Source organism: Dermacentor variabilis, chromosome 3 (assembly GCF_050947875.1).
Source record: "Dermacentor variabilis isolate Ectoservices chromosome 3, ASM5094787v1, whole genome shotgun sequence".
NCBI classification, from domain to species: Eukaryota; Metazoa; Arthropoda; class Arachnida; order Ixodida; family Ixodidae; genus Dermacentor; species Dermacentor variabilis.
This window is the reverse complement of record NC_134570.1, coordinates 52,271,927-52,297,794: the sequence shown is the minus strand read 5'-3', so window position 1 is coordinate 52,297,794 and position 25,868 is coordinate 52,271,927. Positions and strand designations below refer to the sequence as shown.

At 45.8% G+C, this 25,868-nt stretch overlaps 1 protein-coding gene across 1 annotated transcript in view; it reads right to left on the bottom strand.

Moving 5' to 3' along the window:
• Nucleotides 1-101: 101 nt before the first annotated feature.
• The window catches only part of AdoR (Adenosine receptor), a 129,507-nt gene continuing 103,740 nt past the window's right edge, over nucleotides 102-25,868 (bottom strand). The window contains exon 2 of the mRNA XM_075685079.1: nucleotides 102-5,660. Within this exon, the coding sequence (XP_075541194.1) occupies nucleotides 4,788-5,660 (873 nt within the window). The 3' untranslated portion in view covers nucleotides 102-4,787. The remainder of the gene's footprint in view (nucleotides 5,661-25,868) is intronic.

The following is a 25,868-nucleotide window of genomic DNA, read 5'->3' as shown; positions in this document are numbered from 1 at the left end:
ACCGCGCATTATGGGGAGAAGAAGAATTTGTCTCTTAAAACTGAAAAGAATATGAACCTTGATGTCAGCCTCCATCTTCTGTATGAGCAAAAAATCGAGAGTCGGAGAAGATGACGCATGCTTTAATAGAAACACATAAGTGAGATACCGTCGCAGTGGTGCCACAGAAGACGAAGGGGGGAAAACATGCAATAATGTTTTCTTTTGCGTGACTTTGTGGCTTCTCGAATAACGAAACAGCACAAATAACAATTCGTGACAACAAGAGGTAACAGGGACGACGTATCACATTTAAGTTACAATGGTTCACGAAAAATACGTTAACGATATGATACCCGTATATTGTTGGATACACTGTGCGTCACCGAAAATGATGGGAGATCGAGGTTGAGCAGCCGGCGTTTAACAGCTTATGGCGCCGTTTCTTAAATTAAATATGCCACTGTTCTGATGACATGGCGAATGAACCTATAAACACAGGTAATATGATGCAGTGGCGCCATCCACAAGCATTGGAGTGTAGTGGACGCCATTGCTATAGTGTAGCATGGCTAATATACCTCTCGTTTAGTAAGTAGCCAATGGGAACGCAGCGTTCTGCAACAGGCTGCAAAATCAAGAAGGACGCATCAGAACCAGCGAGCACCAAGTAAAAGGAGATATTACGGACTGAAGATCTGCGAGCGAATTTTTATCTGTGCCTTGTAGGCGCACAATTTAAATTTTGCCGCGTACCATAACTGCATAGTACTTATCAACTAACAGCGTCGTCGAAATCAATAGAGGGCGGTTAAAAGCGTCGTTTTCTTTTATTCGGCTGATAAGGGAATGCTCTTCTGATGTTTTGACATTTCTATTGTCTGCCCATTTCCCGCCACTGTACTCGCAACAGCAACATATTTCAGTTTCTAAACGTTCGCGCTAGCGCGGAATGAGGTATCTATAGATAACGCTGATAACAAACATCTTAAGAAAAAGCTTCAGCTCGACACCATCTCTGATACGCCTTTTTTGAATACATAATAGATGTTCTAGCAAAATAACGGAGAAGGTTAACCAAGTATCAACGCTGAAGAAGACGTGGTCTAGGCCTACATAAGGGTTCAAATGATTCGATGATTAGATGTTCAATATATATCGCACCTAATTCTGTCTCTTTTTCATGTTAAACATTCATTCATATTGAATCTTATTCGCATCGAATTTCACACGCAGTTACATCGACTTCGTCTTTAGCGCCGACACTTGATCGAGCTTCTCCATTTTTCGCTCTTGAGGGCACGTGGGCCGATCCCGGAGAAAGTGAAGTTTACCGCGTAATGTGATTAATGTTCGCTTATATTGGGGATAATTACGCCATAACATTACTTTTTACCTTCTTTTCGGCTAACTACCGTTTCTTGTTGGCCGCGATGAAACCACCTTCCAGACACCATTGCCTTGCGCGCGCCCTGCTTAATCCAAGTGAACTCACTGCTTCTCCCCAAAATGTGCTTCATGGCGGCTTTGCCTCAACATCACCATATATACGGCGGTGCACCCTTTACAGGGGTGTTGTGCATTGTGGTTAACTTTTAGCTACATTGGCACTGATTACGCCCATAACGTTAACTTTAGCTACTCTGCGACAAATTGTCGCTTTTTGTTTGGTTAGGAGCTACATTCCGATACATATTTTGACTCGCTACAGCGCTCCGGAAGACCGAATAGGCCATTCTTCTGGAAGTGGTTACAAGATACACAGATGCCAGATACGCTAAACCCGTGCGAAGTCAGATAGAAAACCTCATCTGAAAAAATAACTGCAATTTTGTAAACTGAACCTTTTAGAGCGCCTAAAGCGAAATACTATGATACAATATTTTGGAGTAGGCGTGAAGTTCTTACGTGAGCTTTGGAAATCTCTTGTTCCCATATAGGTGTTATATATTATGAGGGTAATACATCAATTTTGATTACTGTGGACGTTTTCATTTTCACAGCTACTAATATTTTAATATTGTTTTTATTACAGTGTTACATCGATGCCAACTCGGTGCTTCTCTGCCCAACCCGTTTCCTTTTAAAAATTTTTTAAAGTTTCAAGTATTTTTCGCTGAGGTCTAAAATGTACTGCAAACGGTAGAGACCTTTCTCTTTGAAGTAAAATGAACCTCATCAAAATAATTTGAGAATGGAAAAGAAAACAGCTTCTTTTTCCCCACGTATATATATAACAGGTCTTGAGATGAAGCTTTGTCTTAACTGACGCCATCAAGGAAAGTTACATACGCAGGTGGCCTGTTTCGTCACCGCAAACAATGCGCTAGACCAACCAATGCAAGGCGAGTGACGTTGCTCAGTCCACAGTTTTCTTCACGTCAATGTGCATGAGCGCGCAGTGAACACTTTGGAGAAGGCCCAAACTAGCTTTGGTGAAGTGCGTATTGCCCCGATGTTACCCCGTGTACATGGCTAAAATAACTGATCAACCCGCGGCTTTTGTATTGTTCTTGACTTCATGATAGCTCTCCTATGACATGTAAAACGTGAAACCAGTAATACTTCAACAACAGCCCGGTACCTATCCCTTTAACAATGTTCGTAATCGTGCATTGCGGAAAAGGCAACATAGTACTCCTATAAGCGTTTAATTTGAAGGGACACTAAAAAAGCAATATTGATTTTGTTTATAGAAGTAAAGTATTATTCCAAAGGTTCGTTTCATCTTGTTTTTGGTGAAAAGTTGATTATTACTGGACATAATGAAGACGAAGCTCACCTTTCTACGCGGAAATCTCGGCAAGTGTACGCCAGTGTGACGTCACGTATTTCGAAGTACTTTGTCGCGTTAGGCCTTTCTGAAGCAACAAACAATTTCATAAATTTTCTAGGTTGGCTCTTTGGTTTCTGTAAAATACAATGCCATTCTTCATTACTGGTAAATAATTACTACGCTCGAGCAGACGCTCCGAGAATCAATTACGTCAACGCGAGCTGGAGTTGAAATCTCAAGGTGTAGTCGCCCCTCGTTTTCCATCCTTAGGCCTTTCCTGTCTTACCAAGCCTTGCTCTCATGATAAGCTTGACCTTTTACTGCTTCAGAAACTTAGTTGAGTGCTGCAGCATAACATAAATGTCTTCATCTGTGCGCCTACAATTCTTCAACTCTCATTCCACAATATTTCGATTTCACCACTCTCTTAAAGGCAACCCGAAACGTCTTTCATCAGTGCCACAATGCCCTCTCACCTGGGGTTCTTGTCCACGTAAACAGTCATTGAAGGTTTATCTGCTCGCTAGCGAGAAAAGATGCTATCTTAGCGCAACCGAATTAGCTGATAAAAGACTACAAACGTGCAAGCACAGATAATGAGAAAAGGGAGTTTTTCTAGATCCCTGTAGGCAAACACGAGCACTGAAAGTGCTTGACACGTATGTAAGTACATTTCTTGGGGAGAGGCTTTGATGAAGCCGCTGTGATGAAGGGCGAGCTTTGTCACAAGGCCCAGTTGAAGAGTTCCTGTGACACGCAAGGTGCTCCGAAATTTAGGAATGCCGTTGGGAAGCACTGTACCGTACAATCTCTGGGGGCTTTGAAGCGACGAAGTTTCTACGAGGACCCCACTACGTTGTTTGATGGCAGGGCCGGTAGCGCACTCAATGGCTTCGCAACGTTCAGCAAGGATTTACGGCGCATGTCGCATTTGACTTTAGAATGATTAGGAGTGGTGGAACAGAGAATGGTACAAGGGAGGTGTCTTCAAGACAAGACCCTTTGTCGAAATGATGGTTTCAACGACGATTCCTCGTTCTACCACTGTTAATCACTGTAAGCCTCCAACTTCCACTGAATCTCTCCCTTGTTCTGGCTTACAGTTAGAGCACACTGGTGAAAGTTCATTTTTTGATTTAAGTAGAGTCACTCGACAGGGGGGGGGGGGGGGCACACAAACACACGCATATGTCATAACACAAAGAATGGCACATAGGTTCTCCTTGGTAATCGTTCCCACATGGTACAGTCAGTCGCAGACAATTTTTCAATCAGAAGAGGAACAGTCGTTTCCTTTGACACTCAGTCAGAGCTGACCTCTGCACTCCACGGCGTTCCTTAGAGTCTGAGCATAGCGTTCCCAAAACTAGCGCACCGACTGCGCGACACGAGCGCAGACTGGCCGTTTCTGGTACCCGTGCAACTGCTAAGTCTCGGCGATCTCTGTCGAGGTTCTGTGGCACAAAGGCCGGCTTATTGTTCACCCCTCTCGACGGGTGACGTAGAAAGCAGGCGCGAAATCAGGACTGAGTTACCTTGCCGGCCTTCGGGGCACGTTGTAAATGCAGGGATACCGCATTCTCTATCGGCCGATCTTACTTTCCCCGTTTTTCGTGACATAACTTCGAGCAAGGACCATCGCTCTTGTGGCTGTTGCTTGAATGCGCAGAAATGTGCGAGACGGGCAAACAACCCTGATGCCAGGTGTGCCGTTTCCTTTCGTCACATCCGCTTCTGCTGAGCTGATTAAGCCATTCAACCTGTATTTGAAAGTGACATCCGCGAAAGTGATCCATCGGGAACAACGTTCCAGAATTGGCGATGGTGGTCATGGATGGGATGTGGTAATAGGTGGGTATATCCTGGCGATCGAGGCCGGCCACAGCTTAGCCTGGACGTCTCTGGCGTTGTATCTGGGGTGCGTGAGCACATGTCCAGCAAACCAACGTCTCTTATGAATGCAAGAAGGCGTGAAAATTCGGTTTACAAGCACCTTTCTTCGAAGAACCACGCTTATGGAGCCTTCGTGCATCTACAGGACTGGCGTCGAAGCTTCTCCTACGGCGAGTCGCTGGCCGGGTCCCCCTCCGGAGGCCCTATGCACGGGTGGCGTCCCGGCAGCGTTGCGGTAGAACAGCAAGACCTCAAACAGGGGCGCTGGCGACTTGCACCTCAGGAGACGCTTGAAGGCGTTGCGAAAGTCACTCATGCGATAAGCGTACAGGAACGGGTTGAGCGCTGAGTTTGCGTGCGACAGAACGATGAGCACGTCGAAGACCCAATGCGGCGCCTCGCATCCGACGCAGAACGCCTTGATGCAGTTGAGCGTGTAGAGCGGGAACCAGCAGATCATGAAGAAGAGCACGATGGACAGCAGGGCCTTGGCGGTGCGTACCTCGCGCTTGTGCTGCTGACTGTGGTGGTGACTCAGGTGCAGCGGAAAGCAGTGGGAACAGTCGCTGTTGCATCGGTGCATACGGCGACCCCGGTGGTGGCTGTCGCTACTTTTCCGTCGGTTCCTCTTGTAGTGACCGAACTCCTCGACGTGCCCGTTCCTCAGCGATGTTCCATTGTTGCCTACGTCGGGCGCAGGGTCACTGTGCTTCTTCGCCTCCTCCTTCATCTTGTGATGCCTTCCGTTGTGGTTGACGATTGATTCGTGGTCGTTTTCTTCGGTGTAAACGATGCCGTTGGACTTTTGGCTTGTCAGCGAAGGCCTGGGGTTCCGCTTGTGGAAGTCGGCGCTGAGTCGCCGACACCGGTCCACTTCGCTCAGGTTTGGCGTCTCCTTGAGTGGTACTGCGCAGAGGGCTTCGTCGGAGCGGCTGTTGTTCCCGGCGCCTCGCGATGGGGTGCCGTCGTGTTCGGTTCGTACGTTGTCAGCGAACACGGTGATCTGCCGAAGCTGCACAAGAGACAGACAAGAAACAAACAACAGCGTTAGTATAACACATAAACGACGTGAGAACCCCAGTTACATGGATAAACAGCGCACGAGTTCTACACGCAGGTTAGTTACATCGCTTACGATGAAGCCAACTTGATTTTTAAATGTTGCTAATGAAAACAGGTCTGATTTCTTTGTAATATTCCGTATTCCGTTTGTTGTTATTTTGCGCGGCACGCTGAATGCTAGTAATAAAATGTGTCTTCAAGCCACCGACTGCCATGCGCGAAAGCATCAAATGACCCATTGAGTGAAAAAGCCAGCGTCTGTAGCAGGGACACCGCACCTAAATTCCCGCTGGCTCTGAAGCTACGTCACGAGCGTGCCTCGCCAGGGAAGAGTCGGAGAAACGGAGCACTTGCTGCTGCGCTAACGCTCCAGGTGCGGCGTGAGGAGAGAGGGCTCTCGAAAGCCGGCGCGCGATCCGTATCTCTCCCTCTCTCTCTTTCACTCCCACTGGGCTTAGCTGCCTGCCGGTCTTGGTGGCCGCTGGTGCTTCCTGGGTGTCTCGTCGCATGCGCCACGTACGTAGCAAATACTAAATACTAATAAATAATAAATTAATGCACTTGATTTCTCAGCAATATCGTCCAAATGATGCCGGTCTATAGCCAACGTGCTAGCGTAGAAACGTTTTTTTCTTGAAGAAAGGAAAACCGCACCAATTTAATAGTAGAGCTCGATGACATACCTCGCAGCAAAACTAGAAAACATTACTCGCAGGACAATACTCGAAGCACCACTCAGCAGCGTTCAATTGGATATTGATGCTTCCGAATTCACAATCCATAAGGAATGACTAGGTGTCCACGGGTTTTTTTTAAACCCCGTCAAGTTGGAACCTCACACGATAGGCAACCGCATAATTTTCGATGTTTCTAACCTGCTACACTTTTAACTGTGTTTCTTACATGCCTTTTTGTCGCGATAGCGTTTCTCTAAACCAGTTTAGTATTGTAAACTGCGCAGTTAAAAGGGGGACATGCCTAACACACCAGCCACGGACCAGCTATTAAAAGCAAAAGGGTCAATGAGAAATGCAGAGGAGGGGCTGGCTACTAGCCCCTCCTCTTGAAATAGGAGATCAATTTTGACTAGAATAAATGCACAAAATAGAGACCAAGTACAGATCAAAGTACAAATAAAGACACAATGGTTAGTCGCCCCTGCAACACCTGCTTCGAAATTTTAAACAAAACTACTTGTCTCATACAGATAATATCAGTGTCTGGCACATTTATCCACAATTCTTTTTGTAAGGTAATGCATATAAGGTGAACAAGGTGTCAATGTGACGCCACTGTCAATATTGGCAGAACAGACCGCTCTTTCATTCGTAATCGCTTTTAGTGATCGTATTTTGGGCAGCTGAAATGCACCCGTCTTCAAACACACACACACACACACACACACACACACACACACACACACACACACACACACACACACACACACACACACACACACACACACACACACACACACACACACACACACACACACACACACACACACACACGCACGCGCACGCACGCACGCACGCACGCACACGCACGCACGCACGCACGCACGCACGCACGCACACGCACACACACACACACACACACACACACACACACACACACACACACACACACACACACACACACACTTAAAAACACATAGCGATCCAGGAAAACCGCGAGAAACAGTCGAAATTGACTTCCCCCGAATAGCGAGCAAACATTCCCCAACTCTGAGAAGTTATAGGTTGCAAGCCGAGCGGCCTAATGTTCCCGTCCACTGCCTTCAGTCTAGTTTCCGGCGATGGCGGAAGAATATTGAAGGCTCAGAGAGACGCTCCTCCTAGTGTTCCTGTATATGCTCCCGCAGGGACCTTATACAGCAACACTAGCTCCTCCCTTCAGGCCACTTTCAGCTAATTGTATAGCCAGCGTCCAACAGCGCCATCTCAATGCCACCATTTTGCAACAACGGAAATACAGAGTGACAATAGCGTATGTGCAACAATGCTATTCTTTCATTCATACTTGCGCGTATGGGAGCATAGCTATGCGTCGCAAAAACAATGCGGATCGAGTTGTACTTGCTCTACTCGAACGGGCATCCATTAAGGACATTTTAGTGCTCCTGACCCAACATAAACAGCAAAGTCGATAACTTTTTCAAGTCCAAGCGGAAAGCCTTAATGTGTTCATCTTTGAAGGACTCTTCCAGGTCAGTTCGGCATCCCACGGCCCCTTCCTGATGCGTATCGACCAGCTTCTTCTATGCTTGAGCATTTTATTGCTCTTGCCATAACATTTCCGGCCGTAAACATGTTATGCCACATTTCCGAAAACATCAAAATGTGCGCGGAATTAAAAAGAAGGCCGAGATAGAAACAATCCGATCGGACAAGCGCTCACTCGAAAAGTTTTTTTTTCGAAGATTCGCTTCTATTTTGATACACTGTCGTCCAAAGAAAAATGAACATCGTTCAGAGAGAGCGGCGCGAAAATTTTGCCTCATTTTTAATTTCTTCAGTGGAATATGAACAAAACTTAACCCGACAAGGAACAACCGCTGCTGTTTATGCCGCAGTATGCAACCACTGTGAAGAATTGGATGGAGCTCGTTGCGTTTTGACGCGGATAGCCAAATTCTTGCAAGTAATGACAGCAGGTTCTTTATTTATGCGGCGTCTCAACATTTAAAGACAATAGTTTTCTTTGGTTGCTTTCGCCCGTGTTCGTGCGTTCGCGGGCGATACAAAGGCGTCCACACTAACGGGGAATTCGCTCGTGCGGCTGAGTGGAGCCGAAATTTATTCACCCGTACAGCACACGGAAGACAGCGATATGTGTACCTTGGCTGGAGCACACCGAATACAGTTACGAGGCACGTTCATTGCTGAACGCCATTGGAACTCTTTCAGGCACATATGGGGTGTAGCGCGATACTACGTGACACAGCGATTCCACCATAAAAGGCGATGACGACGCGCCCAGCACGATGACCGTGCGCGAGCGGTGGAATCGGCGGTTGCGAAATCGAAAGCCAGTGAGGCTTGGTCCCGCTCCCGCCTGATTGAGCGGGCTCTGTTAAAATATAGCGATATCTTAGGTCGCGCTCCAGAATACCTGGATTTAGTTTTATAATGAATTAGAAAAGGACGGCGCTACTTGCAAAAAATGACTTATTGATCCTTTGCCAACGGACATCGATCGCAGCAGGATTATGCATCAAACTTAGGAAAGTGTCCACACTTTTTTGTTAAAGTGTTCGAGAAGTAATTGTCAGGTTGGCCGCTTTTCAAGAGCGTTGAGCAAGCACAGCAGCGTAGAAATAAATATTTCAGCAAACGTGGAAAGCGTAGTGTGAAGCGCTTTTTATGGACATGACGAAAAATTAGCCTACTTTGTTTGGAGCCAAGTTCTGTTCAAATTCGCAAGCCCTAGAATATACAGAACTGTAGCTTGTGCAGGTAGCATAGCTTCTCTCGAGGGAAAAGTAAAGTACATTTCCCTCTCCATCCAATTTTTGTCACCATTGTCCTGTGATTCAAGAAAGCGAAGGTGACCGATTCTTGCGTAAAACGGCTGCGAACTTATATTCGGAGCTTCTCAATTTCAAGTTTAGCCTTGAGAATCCTACGCATATTATACTGACTATAAGCGGGGCTCAAAGAAAGCAGCGAACGTCAGCGAGATGTAGGTGTACATCTTTACAAAAAACGGTTCAACGAAAACACAGATTGGCGATCTCATTCTCAGTCACGCCTTTGACCGATGACCAGCGCTTTCTGAACGCGGCGACGTGACGTCATCAGAGGAGGTCTTTACTGTGAGAACGTGTCAGCGTCTTACGCCTACGCAATCAATCTTCGCGCAAGACGGAAACGCGATGGAAACGAGAAAATACTGCGTAACGGCAGGGTGCCACCGGGTAGCAACAGGGAAGCGCCGATATCTACGTGGCACAGTTGTGCGCATACGAGGACTTCTTAATGCAGCGTACATGACCTTTGAGAGGAGCAGTTGGGAGGAAAAAGAGAAAGATGGAGACAAAAGGATTCTCTTGTTCAAGCCATTTTTTCCCCAAGTAGATGTGGAAAAGAGGAAGGTAAAGAAATTCGGGTATCGAGAGCTATCGAGCACTGCAGGGTCACATAGACGAGAAAACTGCCGGTACACATGGTAGCGTTAGTGTGTGGCAAAGAGAAACTGCGCGCTTCCGACAGATGCAGCGATCGTCCATCGGAAAGATGGGAAGTTGGCCTGTCCAAATATAGACAGCAAGCTGAGAGGTCTGGCCAAGCGTGGAGGCGATGCAGAGATCGGGTTCATTTCGGGAATTCACGAAGCACTGCGAGACGGGAGACAGAGGTCACTTTAAGCTTCCGGCTATGCTTCACCATTGCAGAAACGTCCGGCGGCTCACTGGCCACAGTTCTTGGAGGGAGCGTCTTTCTTTCTTTCGTTCTTCTCTTTGTTTTGTTTTTCTTTCTCTCTCTTTCTTACCATATTCTTCTCTTACACAAAGCAGCTGGTTTCGTGTAGTAGCCCTTCGTAAAGTGGCATCACGCGCATAGGAGAAAAAGAGGCGGACTTGCTAGACGGTTAGATAGCTCAAACAGAAAAGTACAAAAGTTATACTATAAACAGAAATAGAATTCATATGAATCGCATTCAATACCCTGGGGTGTTCTTTTTTTTCCGGGGGCCGCTCTTCAGGGCCGTATATTTTGTGACCGTATTGACTTTTCCTGACTCTTCGTTCATTGATTTTCTGTATGCTACAATGGTGTTCGAAACCGTCAGAATCGAACATAGCGAGGACTTCCAACTCTTAAAAGGTTCAAGATCGAGCACTGTGCATGTTGTCAAACACAGCATACTGCCACGGCCCCTCGCATTTCTACTTCTAGCCGGTTGTCACAGTAGCGAACTTGGACATCAATTTCTCTAGGCCATTGCTGAAAATTCGATCGTTACAGTGGCAGAGGAGGCAGAGGACAAAACCTAAGCAGCTTATAGTATTAAAAACAAACATCAAGGCAATGGAACAATAAAACGCCTCCGTTTCGTCCGTGCAGCATATGGATGTGCTATCACAGCTTCCAAGATGACCATTACGATCTCAAGTCATTGTACGCGAATATTGATCTGAGTTCTTATAGGAAATGATAAATGAGTAACTTTAAGAAAGAAGGAAATAAACTGCGTTAATTTCTTAGGCATCGCGAGAATCGTCGCGAAGCAATTTGCCGAAACAAGAACGCGCTCCAAGAGAAAATGATGGATTGGTCAAACTTGGTATTACACTGTGATTAAAAGGAAAAAAAGAATCACCGCCCAAGCACGCTGTGCAGATGGTTAATCAATGAACCTGAAACGTGCGGCCGCGGTGTTTATCACTGAGTTAATCCCGGTGCTCCACTAAAAGACGGCTTTGTAGGCTGCCGGATCCTCGGTACGCAGTTGATGCTTGCGCCCGCGGGCTGCAGCATCGGCATGGCGTAGACGAGCTCGTTCCCGGTTCTGGTCGCGGATCGAAAGCTGCCTGTTCTTAAGGGGTACGCATGACGCGTGACCCGTCCATTTCACAGCCAGAGAGAAACTGCTGCGCGCGCGCTCGGCTGCGACGGAGAGCAACGACGTCACCACTCGCGCAGCTAATCCAACACCACCCAGGTAGCACCAGGCCTTTTCACTCCGGTCCATGATCACATGTTACCTGGTGAGACTGCCATGGAATATAATGGGGATCATCCCGAGTAGGCAACAGTGATTTTGACGTCACCACTTTCATCACGCCAATAGAAATTTCGGGCAAGGTAGCGTGAGATCATGGATCGGAGTAAACGAGCTTTGTGCTATCTAGGTGGCGTTAGCTAATCGCACGCCTCTCTTTCTCTTTTCTTTTCGTTCATGCGCCTGGGGTTGCGCCGGAGGAGTTTTCGGCGTGCAGGGGACCAACAGACGGACGGACGGACAAATCGGATCGCCATATACAGTTTCGCGGCAAAAAACGAGAAGAAAGGGGGTTAACCGAGGGGCCCCATTTTTATTAGTCATATCATAAGAAGCCAACAAACACGGACACCGAAGATAACATCGGGGAAATTACTTGTGCTTAATAAATGAAATAAAGAAACAATAAGTTAATGAAAATTAAAGTGGATGAAAAAACAACTTGCCGCAGGTGGGAACCGAACCCACAACCTTCGTTTTTCGCATGCGATGCCCTACCAATTGAGCTACCACGGCTTTTTTTTTTCTTTATTGCATGGAAATATCGGTAATGTCAAACCAATGCAGTTACATTACATGTGAACATACATGAGAAACAAATTCACACATAGTATGCAGTCCAATGACAGTTCAAAATTCTGGCAAACAAACACAAGCGTCCAGACGCGAAATCCATTCAGGTACGGGCTCCCATATGTAGCCACCCCACTAAGGACTTGAGCAGTCTCTTCTCGGAAGATAGACCTTGTCGAGCGAGGTGGCTCGGCATGTCTGTCGATCATTCGACTTCTCCATAATTAATAAAGTCCTAATAACATAAACAAATCGTATGGTGTATTACTGGCTGTCTTTTTGAAAGGAAAGAACCGGATACCATAATATGTGAGAGGAAAATCTTTTTTGAGAGTTTTTTGTAAAATGTCCCAAAAATGAAATGCGTCACGACAAAGTATAAAGCAATGTTCTATTATCTCGGGTTGATTGCAAAGTCTACAATTTGTATTCCAGGGTACATACAGTCCTTTTTCCTGAAGCCACGTTTTAACTGGCAGTGTGGAGGTGTGCAGCTTAAAGAAAAACGTTTTCGCTGCTGGCGCAATGCACATTCTACGGACACGGCAAAGAACATCTCGACCAAATAGAGACAGATACGGCTTTCGGTACAGAGGTTGAGGGAAAAAGTTATGTATAAGTGCTGCATTTAGCGACGCGCGATTAACGGTAAACAAATATTCAAAGGTGAATCTGGCTTTTAAGAATGAAATAGTGTCGACAAGTTCCTTTAGGAAGCCCCATAACGGTAGTTCTTGAGCAAAGTTTGTCGTGACAAAAAGAAAATGGAGGTGTGACGCAAGACGTGCTCGATTAACTGCAAGAGCGAATGGATGACGGACATTTTTAAGGTAAAAAAACGCATGACCAATTCTCGTACAAACAAATGCACAAGACCCAGGCCTCCCTTTTCAAGGGGGAGAAAAAGCTTGTCCCTTCTCATGGCTTCCCATGATGAATGCCAAACAAAACATGCAAATATTCTATGAAATGCCTGGACATGGACACGTGAGCAGTGCAAGACCTGCAGAACATAAAGAAGCTTAGAAGCGAGAAATGTATTACATGCCTTAGCTCTCGCAAAAATGTAGAGATCACGTCCCTGCCAGGTTGTCACCTTTCGACGGACAGTGGTTATCGCGGACGTCCAATGAGGTCCACTATTAGAGAAGTTATCGAGAGGTACTCCAAGATATCGCACCGGAGACTGATTCCAATGAATATTCCCGAATGCAGAGGGAGTGAGCACCCACATGCCTAGCCAAAAGTCTCTACTTTTGTCAAAATTTACAGTAGCTCCTGCAGTCTCACAGAAACGCAGGGTAGCGTTTATTGCCTTGGCAATGCTTGGCTTATCGACGCAAAAGAAGGCGATGTCATCTGCATAAGCTAGCACTTTAATTTCCTCATCGGCGTACCTGTATCCTTTAATGCTCGAGTGGCAAAGCACGCTTACGCAAAGCGGTTCTAAATATATGGTGAAGAGTAAAGGCGAGGGCGGACAACCCTGACGAACGGATGACTGTACCTGTATTATATCTGAGAGGGTACGGTTCACAATTAACTTTGTAGTGCAATGTTTATAACAAAGTGTTATACCATTGTATAATACATCCCCTAACTGAATATGTCGTAGTAGTTGGAACAAAAATTTGTGTTGAACCTTATCAAGAGCTTTGGCGAGGTCAATGTGGAGAAGAGCTACTTGATCCGTACTCTATGCACTCAACGACCGAACGTGCGATATGAACATTTGTCTGTATAGAGCGGCCTCGAATTCCGCATGTTTGATGATCACCTACTTATTTTTAATGACTGTCTGCAATCTATTTGTCAGTACTTTTGGAAATATTTTGTAATCCACGTTACATAACGATATCGGCCTATATCCGTTCACCCTCTTTGTTATTTCATCATCAGTGCTCTTTGGTATTAAGGTTGTGTGGCCCTGATAGAAAGGTGGAGGAAGCTCACCATATTGATAGGCTTCCTCGAAAAGCTGCTCAAGAAAAGGACACAGGAATTCCTGAAATATTGTATAAAATTCAGCACTAAGGCCATCAGGACCAGGCGTCTTGTTCTTCTGCAGCGTTTCGACGGCAAAATTAATTTCTTCTCGCGTGATTGGCCCATCAACGCTGAGGCGATCATCTTCTTCTAAGTGTGGCATAAGCGAAATAAATTGATCAGCGTGTTTCTTCGTATCCATTCTGAGGCTTAACTGCAGTGAAAAGATCTTTATAATGAGCTTCAAATAGGTTTATTATTTGGGTCGTTTCTGTGTATATAGACCCACCAGACTCGTTTTTCAATATTTGCTTGGAAAAGCGCGTATCGCTTTTCATCACCGAGAGCCCTTTTTGTGGGCTGCTCTTCTGTGAGGCGAGTTGTGCGTGAATGCACCACTGCTCCTTTGTACACTTCCGTCTCATATTTCTGTATTTGTGCGCGAACTGCATTTATTTCATCACTATACAACCCTGGTTCCTGGCTTTCGAAAGCGTGCATCTTGTGCAGTAGATCATGAAGGTAATGCTTTCCAGCTATTTTTCTTTGAGACAGCTCACATGAAATGGCAATCGCCTCATTTTTTACTCTATTTTTGAACATTTCCCATTGACCAAACAATGGAAGCTGTTGACATTGTTATTTCTAGCCATAATTCTAGCCACAAGTTGTGTATTATGTTTCCACAGGTTCCAGTTTGGAGCAAACTTGCGAAATTTTCGGGGCCCCATGACACAGCTACCGCGGCGCCGTTTCCCCATCCACTTTCTTGGGTATTCATGTGTCCTAGTAGAACCCTGGGAGTGCTGGCCAGCGCCACCGCTCACAGACCTTGGCGGCGGACGTTCCACGTCTGCCGCCAAAAAGGAACACAACGAGGCATTTTATTTTCGAGAGCGAACAAGGCGCACGGGTAATATCACAGGGGCGCCTACGTTTTACTAAATGACAAAGATGTTAGTATTCAAATGAAAACGTGGAAAACCTGGTAATGTAAGAATTGAAGCTGTGGGCTAGAGTATCTATCGTCCGTGTGCCAGCAGGTATAACTGTATGGTTCTTCGTTTTTGTATTCACCGGTATGTGTGTACGTACGTATGCATGTGTGTACGTACGTATGTAGGTATGTACGTACGTATGTACGTGTGTACGTACGTATGTAGGTATGTACGTACGTATGTACGTGTGTACGTACGTATGTAGGTATGTACGTACGTATGTACGTGTGTACGTACGTACGTACGTACGTACGTACGTATGTACGTGTGTACGTACGTACATACGTATGTACGTATGTGTGTACGTACGTACATACGTATGTGTGTACGTACGTACATACGTATGTGTGTACGTACGTACATACGTATGTATGTATGTATGTATGTATGTATGTATGTATGTATGTATGTATGTATGTATGTATGTATGTATCGTCCTCTGTGCATTGTTGTTTGCTTGTCCGTCTGTCTGACTTTCTATAGGTTAGTTTTTGATGGCAACACAGATCCTCGCGCTCCCGTCATTGATCCGTAGGATCGCTATTACACCACTAAAACGCCAGGGCCGCTGAAACTGTGCGAGACAGAATCTACACATAGCGCTACGCGTGCATCCAAGCCAATTGCGCAATGCGTGCCGACAGGCATTCAAAAGATTTCTTTAATTTCCGTTTCGCAGGGCGAGAAGCTTTTTGTCCGTCCCTCTCCCTGCACGTCCTTGTGCATTCTGTAAGACTCGGAAGGCAAGAGGTCATTGGATCTCCAGTTGGGTATATAGTGCGGCCATATAACTTCCTCAATCGGGTGGCGAACGTAACAAAAAGAGGCAGAAATAAAGGGGGAATACTCCTTGGAAGAGCTGAAGCATGCAACTTTTCTCGCAAAACGACTTCACTCGCTTTGTGCCTTGCCTCACAAGCTGCATCTTAGTTCTTTCGGCGCTTCAATTTCCGGTGCTGACCGGGGCGACGACAAAGAAGGCGTCGCATTTGTTTACACTCCCGAACAGTGACCCGTTTCTCCGTGGTCATTTCCCCGAAAGAGGTCATTGTCTTAAGGACTGGAGGTCAAAGCTGCCCTGCAACAGTCGCGTAAGCTTGCACGCAACGGAAAAGAATATATATTTTTATCGCCCTTCCTGTCACGTCGTAAACTCTTCGGGGAAATGAAAGAAGCGGACTATATACGGTGCTTCCGTGCAAATACGATAGAGTTAGGCTGTCCGTGCGACGCGTAGCAATTTATTGAACACCGGAATGCTTAAGATGTTGGCGTCAGTCGGAAAGCTGGTCGCGCCATCTTGTGGCGGTTGATCAGAACGAAAAGAATCTGAGACATTTTGATGCGCGAGCATCAATTAGGAGTCTCAAAGCAGGATGAAAAAGTGTCTGTGTGTGAAATGTGGGAAAAGCGGTCGCGTGGTATAAAGGTAGAAGCGATGGTATATATATATATATATATATATATATATATATATATATATATATATATATATATATATATATATATATATATATATATATATATATATATGACCACATGAGATCATACGTAAATAGAGAAAAGCTAAAACTCTTTAAGTATAGAAAAATATTGCCGCTCAATGCCCTTGCTCATTTCGGGAGAGATAACGCTGTCCCTTCAACTTCTACTTGTAATTTGAACTTTCTTGAAATTACACGTTACGGGCGATCGCTCTCGGTTTGTCCCCTGCCCCCCCCCCCCCCTGCCCTCAAAAAAAAAAAAAAAAAAAAAGAAGACGTGCTAGAGACGTTCTTGGAATACACGGCAAAGTAGTATAACAGGACCGACAATGACGAATCTTACTTGCTTGATGGCGATTTGAGTGCTCACCAATAATATGGGAGGACGTACTTACTTTTCTTTCCGCATGATGAACACTACATAAGGCCGTAATCAAATCTTGGTTCTGGGACAAGTCAAAGAAGCAACTTTCTACGAGACGCCTTCCTTTTCTTCGTGACTTGATAACTGTAGGCGGCGAAACAACCTTCATAAATGCGCTGTTCTGAGCGGTCGGACTTGAAAAAATCAAGGTTAGGAATAGAGGCGGGGAAGCTAACGCTTTCAACAGCTTGATTATTTGGGGCACTTCAGTCAAGTGCTGGTTGTTGCTATACTCGGGGATATATATATATATATATATATATATATATATATATATATCCACTTTAATTTCCATTAATTTATCGTTTCTTTATTTCATTTATTAAGCACAAGTAACTTCCCGTATGTTGCCCTTGGTGTCAGTGTTTGTTGGCGTCTTATAATATGACTAATATACATATATGCTCTATGACGCGCAACACAACTGTTTCTCGAGTAGCAGCTCTCGTCTTCCGGCGCTCAAATTGTTCAAACTGACATCGTTCACCCCGCCGCCCATTTCGCATATCAGAGTCTCAGGCATCGCATGGTGCAGCGTTCGAAATGATGAGACGGGCAGCGGCTATAGGGACAACTCCAGCGCGCAAGTATAGCATGGCGCATTACGTGTGCCACGTCAGAATGCTGGGAAAGCACACTCAAGACGAAACTTCAGCTTTCTTACAAAAAAATGTTTATCGTCATCCTTGAGAAAATATTTTCCACTTCCTCGATAGAACTCTATTGTGTTATTTTTTTCGATTCAATTTTTCTATTGAGCGTCAAGAGTTAATTGGCCACCGCGTTCCTTTCGAAACTCAAGAGACCATACTGTACACAAACTTTCTAAGGAGTTGCTTTTGAGACTGTATACGTATGGCACGTAAAATGGTTTTTCAATTCTTTTATCGAGTCCATTTTAAAGATCGAAAGAGACAGCCAATAGAATGGCTTTTGGATTTATCCTTAGATGGGCAAAGAATGCCTTTCGAAATTTTTCATCGGGTCTCTTTTGGACCTCGACAGAGACAGCCAAAAGATACAACGGCTGGACCTGCGTCTTTCCTGCATTTGAGAGAGAATGTTACATTCTGGTAACTGTGGTGAAGGAAAATCTGGTTTAGCACTTCGGACGTGTTACAAAAGTAGCTGAATATTGGTAAGTTTAAAAAAAAGAAAACAATTGAAGCAAGAAGCTCACGAATCCGTATCTGTGCAGCAAACACAGATGTTACAGTTCTGTAGACTAAAATCTGTTAGCAGATCTAAAGCGACCAACTGTAATGTATAGGCTTGTAGGCTACAGGAATTTGTCAGAACGTTTACGAGAGTTTTGCAGGAAAGCACGATGTTAACAGATTAGTTCCGAATTACTGAACCGTGTTTAATACATTAAATTTAGTAAGCTTTAGGTGCCCAAGTAAGTGCAGTATTGCGATATCTTTATTTCGGCGTTACAGTGTTGAAGACGTGGTGTTTCAGGTCTTTTTATTTTAATTTTGCAATTTCCAGGAATTTTTGTAAAAGAAAACTGACGGCCGATATAAAGAGTTATGATTATTTTGCATTCACCATTTACACACATCTTCCCTGTTATATGTGACAAACCTCATCAAAATCGGCGCAGTGCACGCCGGGAACTGCGACGATTTTGATGACGTTCGCCGCAAATTTCCTTAACGAGTACTCTGTGGTTCGTTTGCAGAGTAGGCTGGCGACCTCTAAATACCGACCAATATGTGGATAGCTTACCCCAAAACAAGCAGAAATATTAGTCAAACTTTGTCCCTAAAAAGCCCGAAAAACAAGTAGAATATTTGGCTCGGCGATTTTATTCAAGATCAAAACAGTGGAATGACACGGCACCTGCGGTGGTGAGTTGAGCGCGAGGTCGTGGGGGCGAATCCTGTCCCTAGCAAGAGGACTACGATGGGGATGGAATGCGAAAACACTCGTGCACTTGGATTTTATAAATCCTCGTTGGTCAACCCGAAGTCGTCAGAATTAATCCGGAGCATTCGCCTGAACAGATGATCCAATGCAGCTCATTTGAATGCCGTACTTTGACAAAGGACTCACGAAAAGCGGGACATAGTCTATTGTGGCATCAAGACTGTGCTACTTGGCCTTGCATTCTAACTATGGTAATTTATTTTGGTGATTGTGGTAACTATGCTCAGCCTTAAAGGCGTTTGTTCTGTCGAAAAAAAGAAAAGGTATTTATCAGTATCAGCGAGGCGCCCACAAGCCTGCACGTTTTGGGGCGTGACTTCATGGGTGCCGTTCTTCGACATGGGCGATATTTTTTTATGTCGCAGTTAATGCGCAGTGACGCGGCGATGCGACGGGGCGCGTGCGCTTTCGCATAGCACATTTGTCGGTGGGTGGTCGCCCGTTACTAAGCAGTTGAGTGTGCTTTGTGCCAGCGTCCGTTCAGCACCTTGCGCTAAGTTGGCATGGTTAGGGGACACAGAATAAATTGAGATTCTTCTTTGCATCAAGAAAGCTGACTGCGAACACGCCCCCCTCCCCTCCTCAAAAGAAAAGAAAGAAAGCGACCTAAGAATTTAGTATGTGTCTAAGTAAAGGCACAGTGCTCCAGTCAGCTTATGCAAGCTGTCTCAAAACTAATTGTGGAGTGAGAAAATAAAACAAAAATGAGATAATTGTGAATGACATCGCAGTTTCGCGTGCTGTGTATGATAGCGCGAGTGCTGCGATTGGTCTCATAACATTTATGAGGTGCACTCAAAGGACGAGTGTACACGAGAACCATCCTCAGGCCCTCCAGCAACTACAGGACAGCAATTACGCAGCGCATTGCAAGCATAACTTCAGCAACTCTCTCCACCGTGTGCTTAGCAACATGTAGCGCTATGCGCTGGCCTGTCTTGGAGCCGGCGGTGGACACGTTTTCAGCCTCTCCTACAGTGATCACCGCACTGCCGTAAGTAAGGCTCCGAAACATAAGACCACCGTCTCCACTGCACAGCTACTTTTCGAAGCCCCTGGTAAAGTAGAAATGGCCACCGTGGCGCTCTATAATGAGATTACATTTTGCCGTTCACACTTTACCATCCAACGTGACAACAAAGCCCTTTTGTTCGGTCCAGGGATCCGTGGAGTTCGTAGAATATTGGAAACCGATAATGTCACGTGGTTATAATTTAGATGAGTTCGCTTGACGGCGCACTTGTTGGCAGTTTTGTGGGTCGTCGCGGCTCGAAACCAGAAAGCCGATATCCACCGCATTAGCTGTGCGCCGCTGCATTGTCTCGTCTCATTCGATCCCTTGGCCAAGAAAGGGTAGACCCGAGTTGGACCGGTCGTCTTTCTAAGAGTGTAGAGCTGTCACTGAACGCCATATCGGCGTATGGGGGGAGGGGGGGGGGTGGCGAATATACGAACCTCGGCCCCATCGACGTGTCGCGTGAAGCTTTAGGACTGTCCTGCGCTGAAATGAAGACGAACACGTTCGTAGAGAAATCGAAAGCCGCTGTTGACTTCCTGCTCCTTTAGTTGTCGGTGTCAAGAAGGAAATTGTATTCATGAAGAGTAATGATGACGATAATGACGCTGACGATAACGTTGGCGAAGGTTGATGAAGCTTTACGTGGGGAGGAAATCTCAGCGCTGAATGCATACGTACCGATAATAATACGCTCGTAGAAAGTACGCGCACAGTTTTATTCTTGTTTGAAAATATGACTGCTATCGGGAAGGCTACAAACTAAGGATGTTAGTGATGATTGGGGGTTAAGCCGGGTAATGTCATTAAACCGAATAAGGAAGCAGGTTGTGAAGTAGGAAGCGGACGAGCAGGAAATAAAGGGAGCAGGCAGGGATGTTAACTGGAAATGCGTCTTGTTGGCTACCCTACTCTGGGGCACGGGGAAGAGGGAATAGAAAGGTTGTGAAGTGGACAGCCGCTATGAAGAAGGAATCAGTTCGCGGGCTGCAGTGGGCGATTGATAAACAAGGCTATTATGACGGTACTCACACAGAAAGTCACTGAAAAAAAAAAAACGTGCCTCATACAATCCTGCCAGCAGATCTGCCGATTACGAAGCGCCATTCCCTTCTATGCCGTGTGCCAATTTACGACCGCTTTCATTTACACCGTAAATAATGTACAAACTCGCGCACCCACCTGTGACGTACGCTGGGCATGTGACTCAACTTGCACCGCTTGATTTGCGGTGAACATGTAGTGTTGGAAAAGCCTTTGAATTAGGCTTTCCCACGCATCCAACGACGATAATGGAAGAGAAAATAGTCTAGAGGAATTCGAAATCCCAAAGGTAACGCCGGGAGAAGTAAAGAAAGCCTTGGGAGATATGCAAAGGGGGAAGGCAGCTGGGGAGGATCAGGTAACAGCAGATTTGTTGAAGGATGGTGGACAGATTGTTCTAGAGAAACTGGTCACCCTGTATACGCAATGCCTCATGACCTCGAGCGTACCGGAATCTTGGAAGAACGCTAACATATTCCTAATCCATGAGAAAGGGGACGCCAAATACTTGAAAAATTATAGACCGATCAGCTTACTGTCCGTTGCCTACAAACTATTTACTAAGGTAATCGCAAATAGAATCAGGAACAGCCTAGACTTCTGTCAAGCAAAGGACCAGGCAGGATTCCGTAAAGGCTACTCAACAATAGATCATATTCACACTATCAATCAGGTGATAGAGAAATGTGCGGAATATAACCAACCCTTATATATAGCTTTCATTGATTACGAGAAAGCGTTTGATTCTGTCGAAACCTCAGCAGTCATGGAGGCATTACGGAATCAGGGTGTAGACGAGCCGTATGTAAAAATAGTGAAAGATATATATAGCGGCTCCACAGCCACCGTAGTCCTCCATAAAGCAAGCAACAAAATCCCAATAAAGAAAGGCGTCAGGCAGGGAGAGGCTATTCACAGCGTGTTTACAGGAGGTATTCAGAGACCTGGATTGGGAAGAATTGGGGATAAAAGTTAATGGAGAATATCTTAGTAACTTGCGATTCGCTGATGATATTGCCTTGCTTAGTAACTCAGGGGACCAATTGCAATGCATGCTCACTGACCTGGAGAGGCAAAGCAGAAGAGTGGGTCTAAAAATTAATCTGCAGAAAACTAAAGTAATGCTTAACAGCCTCGGAAGAGAACAGCAATTTACAATAGGCAGCGAGGCACTGGAAGTCGTAAGGGAATACATCTACTTAGGGCAGGTAGTGACGGCGGATCCGGATCATGAGACGGAAATAATCAGAAGAATAAGAATGGGCTGGGGTGCGTTTGGCAGGCATTCGCAGATCATGAACAGCAGGTTGCCATTATACCTCAAGAGAAAAGTATATAACAGCTGTGTCTTACCAGTACTCACCTACGGGGCAGAAACCTGGAGGCTTACGAAAAGGGTTCTACTCAAATTGAGGACGACGCAACGAGCTATGGAAAGAAGAATGATAGGTGTAACGTTAAGGGATAAGAAAATAGCAGATTGGGTGAGGGAACAAACGCGAGTTAATGACATCTCAGTTGAAATCAAGAAAAAGAAATGGGCATGGGCAGGACATGTAATGAGGAGGGAAGATAACCGATGGTCATTAAGGGTTACGGACTGGATCCCAAGGGAAGGGAAGCGTAGAAGGGGGCGGCAGAAAGTTAGGTGGGCGGATGAGATTAAGAAGTTTGCAGGGACAACATGGCCACAATTTGTACACGACCGGGGTTGTTGGAGAAGTATGGGAGAGGCATTTGCCCTGCAGTGGGCGTAACCAGGCTGATGATGATGATGATGATGGCGCATCCAACTCGCCCTTAGCCAAGATGGCCGACGACTTGACAAAAGCACCGCTGAATCTGAGGGACACGTACCGATAGCTGGGATGGTTCGTGTGACGGAACGCGGCTGCTTGGCACGGTGGCGTCAGTCCGCGCGCTGACGCGTTATTTACGGTATTACATAGTTTGAAGACTGCCACCTTGGTTAGGGCTGACGAGATGCGTGAAAAAGCTGTATATAGAGGACTTCCTGGGCATTTAACCTATTGTCTATTGCCTTACCTTTCAAGAGGAAAAAGACAAATGCAGAGAATGGATGCTTGTAGAGGGTCGACAGTTCGTTCGAGGCAAGAACGTCATAAGTATTAAAGCCAGTATAACGAGTATTTCTTTTACTTTACGGTGAAAATGCACCATACGCGACTCTAATTCGGACATCTATTCGTAAGCCAGTAGTCTGGTTGATTTCATGCAGAACTTACGCTACTATGGAGTGCTTGAATCACAATAACGTGTTAACACTGAAAGTAGTCGAACGTGTACCTTTTCGTTCCATTACCGGTATTTGTACGCAATACACGCTTTCTCCATTAATTGCTCTGACGTCAGTCCCAGCTAACTTCGCTTGACGCGAGCTACGCAAGAGCGTTGCGCGTTTCTCTCACGCAGTGACGTATTACATCAGCGTTTCCCGACTCGTTCGCCACGGCAAGACGCCCCGCCGTTGATTTCGCCAGCGTCGTTTTGCTCGAAAGCGCAAATGCTAATCGATTACACGCGCAGAGAGCCCCCGCCTTACGTGCGTCACAAAAACTCAGAAGATTCGCACACGCGCCCGTTTCATCAGAGGAGATAGAAGTCGCTATCTTATCTCCCAATCTGCTTGAGTGCAGTCGTGTTTGAATAAAACGCTTTCAGTTTCACTGTTTTTCTTAGCTGTTCGATCGAGACAGTCGCGGTTAGCGGATTAATTACGGAATGCATTGCTCCGAGCACGCCGGAAAGCGCCTCGCGTATACCACAACTGCAAGCGCGGTTTCTTCCTGAAGTATGCGTGACTGCCGGTAATTGCTTCTGCTCGGCGCTGATCAACCGGAGAAAGAAATACGACGCTGCGAGCAGATTAACAAAAGGGGTGACAGATAACCGTCTCTTCGTAACTGCCAACCGAAGACGGAGCAGGAGCCATATAAGCAGCCTTAATGAGAGTCGCGCTAGCCCTCGCCAGAGATTAGCTGCGTCGTCACCGGGAAAGGACCGATCTTCCTGTCTCTTTTTCTGTGCCCTCTCTGTCCTAACCGCCGAGCACGTGACATGCGTGAGCCACGCCGAGCGCCGTCGCGTTCGCGGTTTGCTGCCGCCGATCTTGTCGGCGAGGGCACCGGCTACTAACTGAAGCTGCTTGCGTTGCGCAGGATCGTTTGTCCGTAGTCGCGTTAGTCGGGGATGCTTCGCAGGTCATTCGTTAGCGACGCGTGGTTACGCTCTAGAGCACCAATTCTGTGCAGCGCTGTAGAAGGCTCACACGAATTCGTCCTAGAGCTACAACTTTTTTTTCCATGCGCTGACAAATTTTGAGAGCCTACTTTACAATTACGGCAATTGAAATTATCGAGAATTTTCTTTTTTTCATATACGCCGCGCGCCTTGCCTCAACATCGGCCGTCAGGGCAATGTGGCTCGCTTTTGTATGTGGAGGGAAATGTTCATCGTTCCTGGTGCGCACATGCACAGCACTCTTTGCAGAAGATTCAAGCGTGCGCATTAACTGATCGCTGAAATTACCGACACCCCTGCGTGCGATAACTGTGGCTACGACCTCCTTTTTCGATTGCCCACGTTGCATCAGCCCTAAAACCAGATCTCAACCGGACTGTTTAGGACTGTACATATATTTCCATGTCGGAATGGGGACTCCTGGTACAGCTAGTGCAGACAGCCCTCAGCAAAAAAGGCTTTAAACACGTTGCTCCACTTTCTGATGCCATATATACAGCGTTTTTCAGCGAACACTTTCGAAACATTTGAAAGGCTGCCTGTGGCAGGTAGCCCAAGTCTATTTCATGCGGTGGTCTACTGGAAGCGTCGGGCACCACTTGCACAAAAAAACAAAAAATGGAAATGCATAATCGAAAAATAAAAAACAATTCACTAATAAACTTTTTAACTAATAAGCTCTCGACGAAGACCACTATTTACATATTCTAGCCGCGGAGTTTGCAGGGCGAATCCACTTGGAACTAATTCTCAGGCTGACGCCAGTTTCAAGATATTAATCCCGGAACTTTGCACCGAAACGCACTGGCGTTCCAGTTACTTTATTGACATAATGTCGTTTTATGTATTCAAGCACAAAAGAGAGATAACGGAACTACGAAACTACGGGGAGATAACGGAAGCGTGGACGGCGCAGAGTCAAGCGAAAACGAAACCTTTCGACCGCCCGCGTCAGTGTCAAGGGTAATTTCAATGAGTTCTGTTTTCTAAAAATGAAATAGAACTGGACAAGTAGCATTTTAATTCGTCTTATAATACAATACAAGGTTCTTTTATGCAACGAGTGGTTGAGTGCTGGTGCCAGAATTTAACTGAGGAGTGCTTTCGTCATCGGGCAAGTACTTGAATGTCCCGAGAAAGTCTCTAATCGTGTCCTGCATTTACCTCAATTTCTCGATTATTAAGGCTCTGTTCGCGATAATATTGGCGCCTTAGAGATTCTAGAGCCCTAATCTATCACTTTAGCTTGACTTAATATTTGCCTTTAGTGTCCCTTTAAAGCAAGCAGCGTACATTAATCGTCGCAATAGTATATGTCTGTTAAAGGCATTTTTACAACCGACTTTTAAGGACCTAGTTTTTTTATGGCGCAACGCTATGCTCACCCTCGGTAGTGCTTGCACCTGCAGCGGGTGCTTCCAAAAGCGCGTGGATATTTAGCAAGCAGAATTTTTTTATTTGAGCAGTCTCTCAAAAAGTAAGAGACCCTCCTCTAGCAACGCTGAGAAGTGAGAGCGATGTCGATAGCCCGGCTCGCAAATTGTGAAAGCCGCCCAGCGTTCTGCTTTCACAGGACTGAGCGTAACTTTAACTTTAGCTTTAACTTTCCTGAAAATATTACTTACATGACCATGCGCAAAGAGTCTGTGTAAGGGACACTTATTCCGAGTCGATAGTTATTAATCAAGGAGTACTACAGGGCTCAATACTGGGA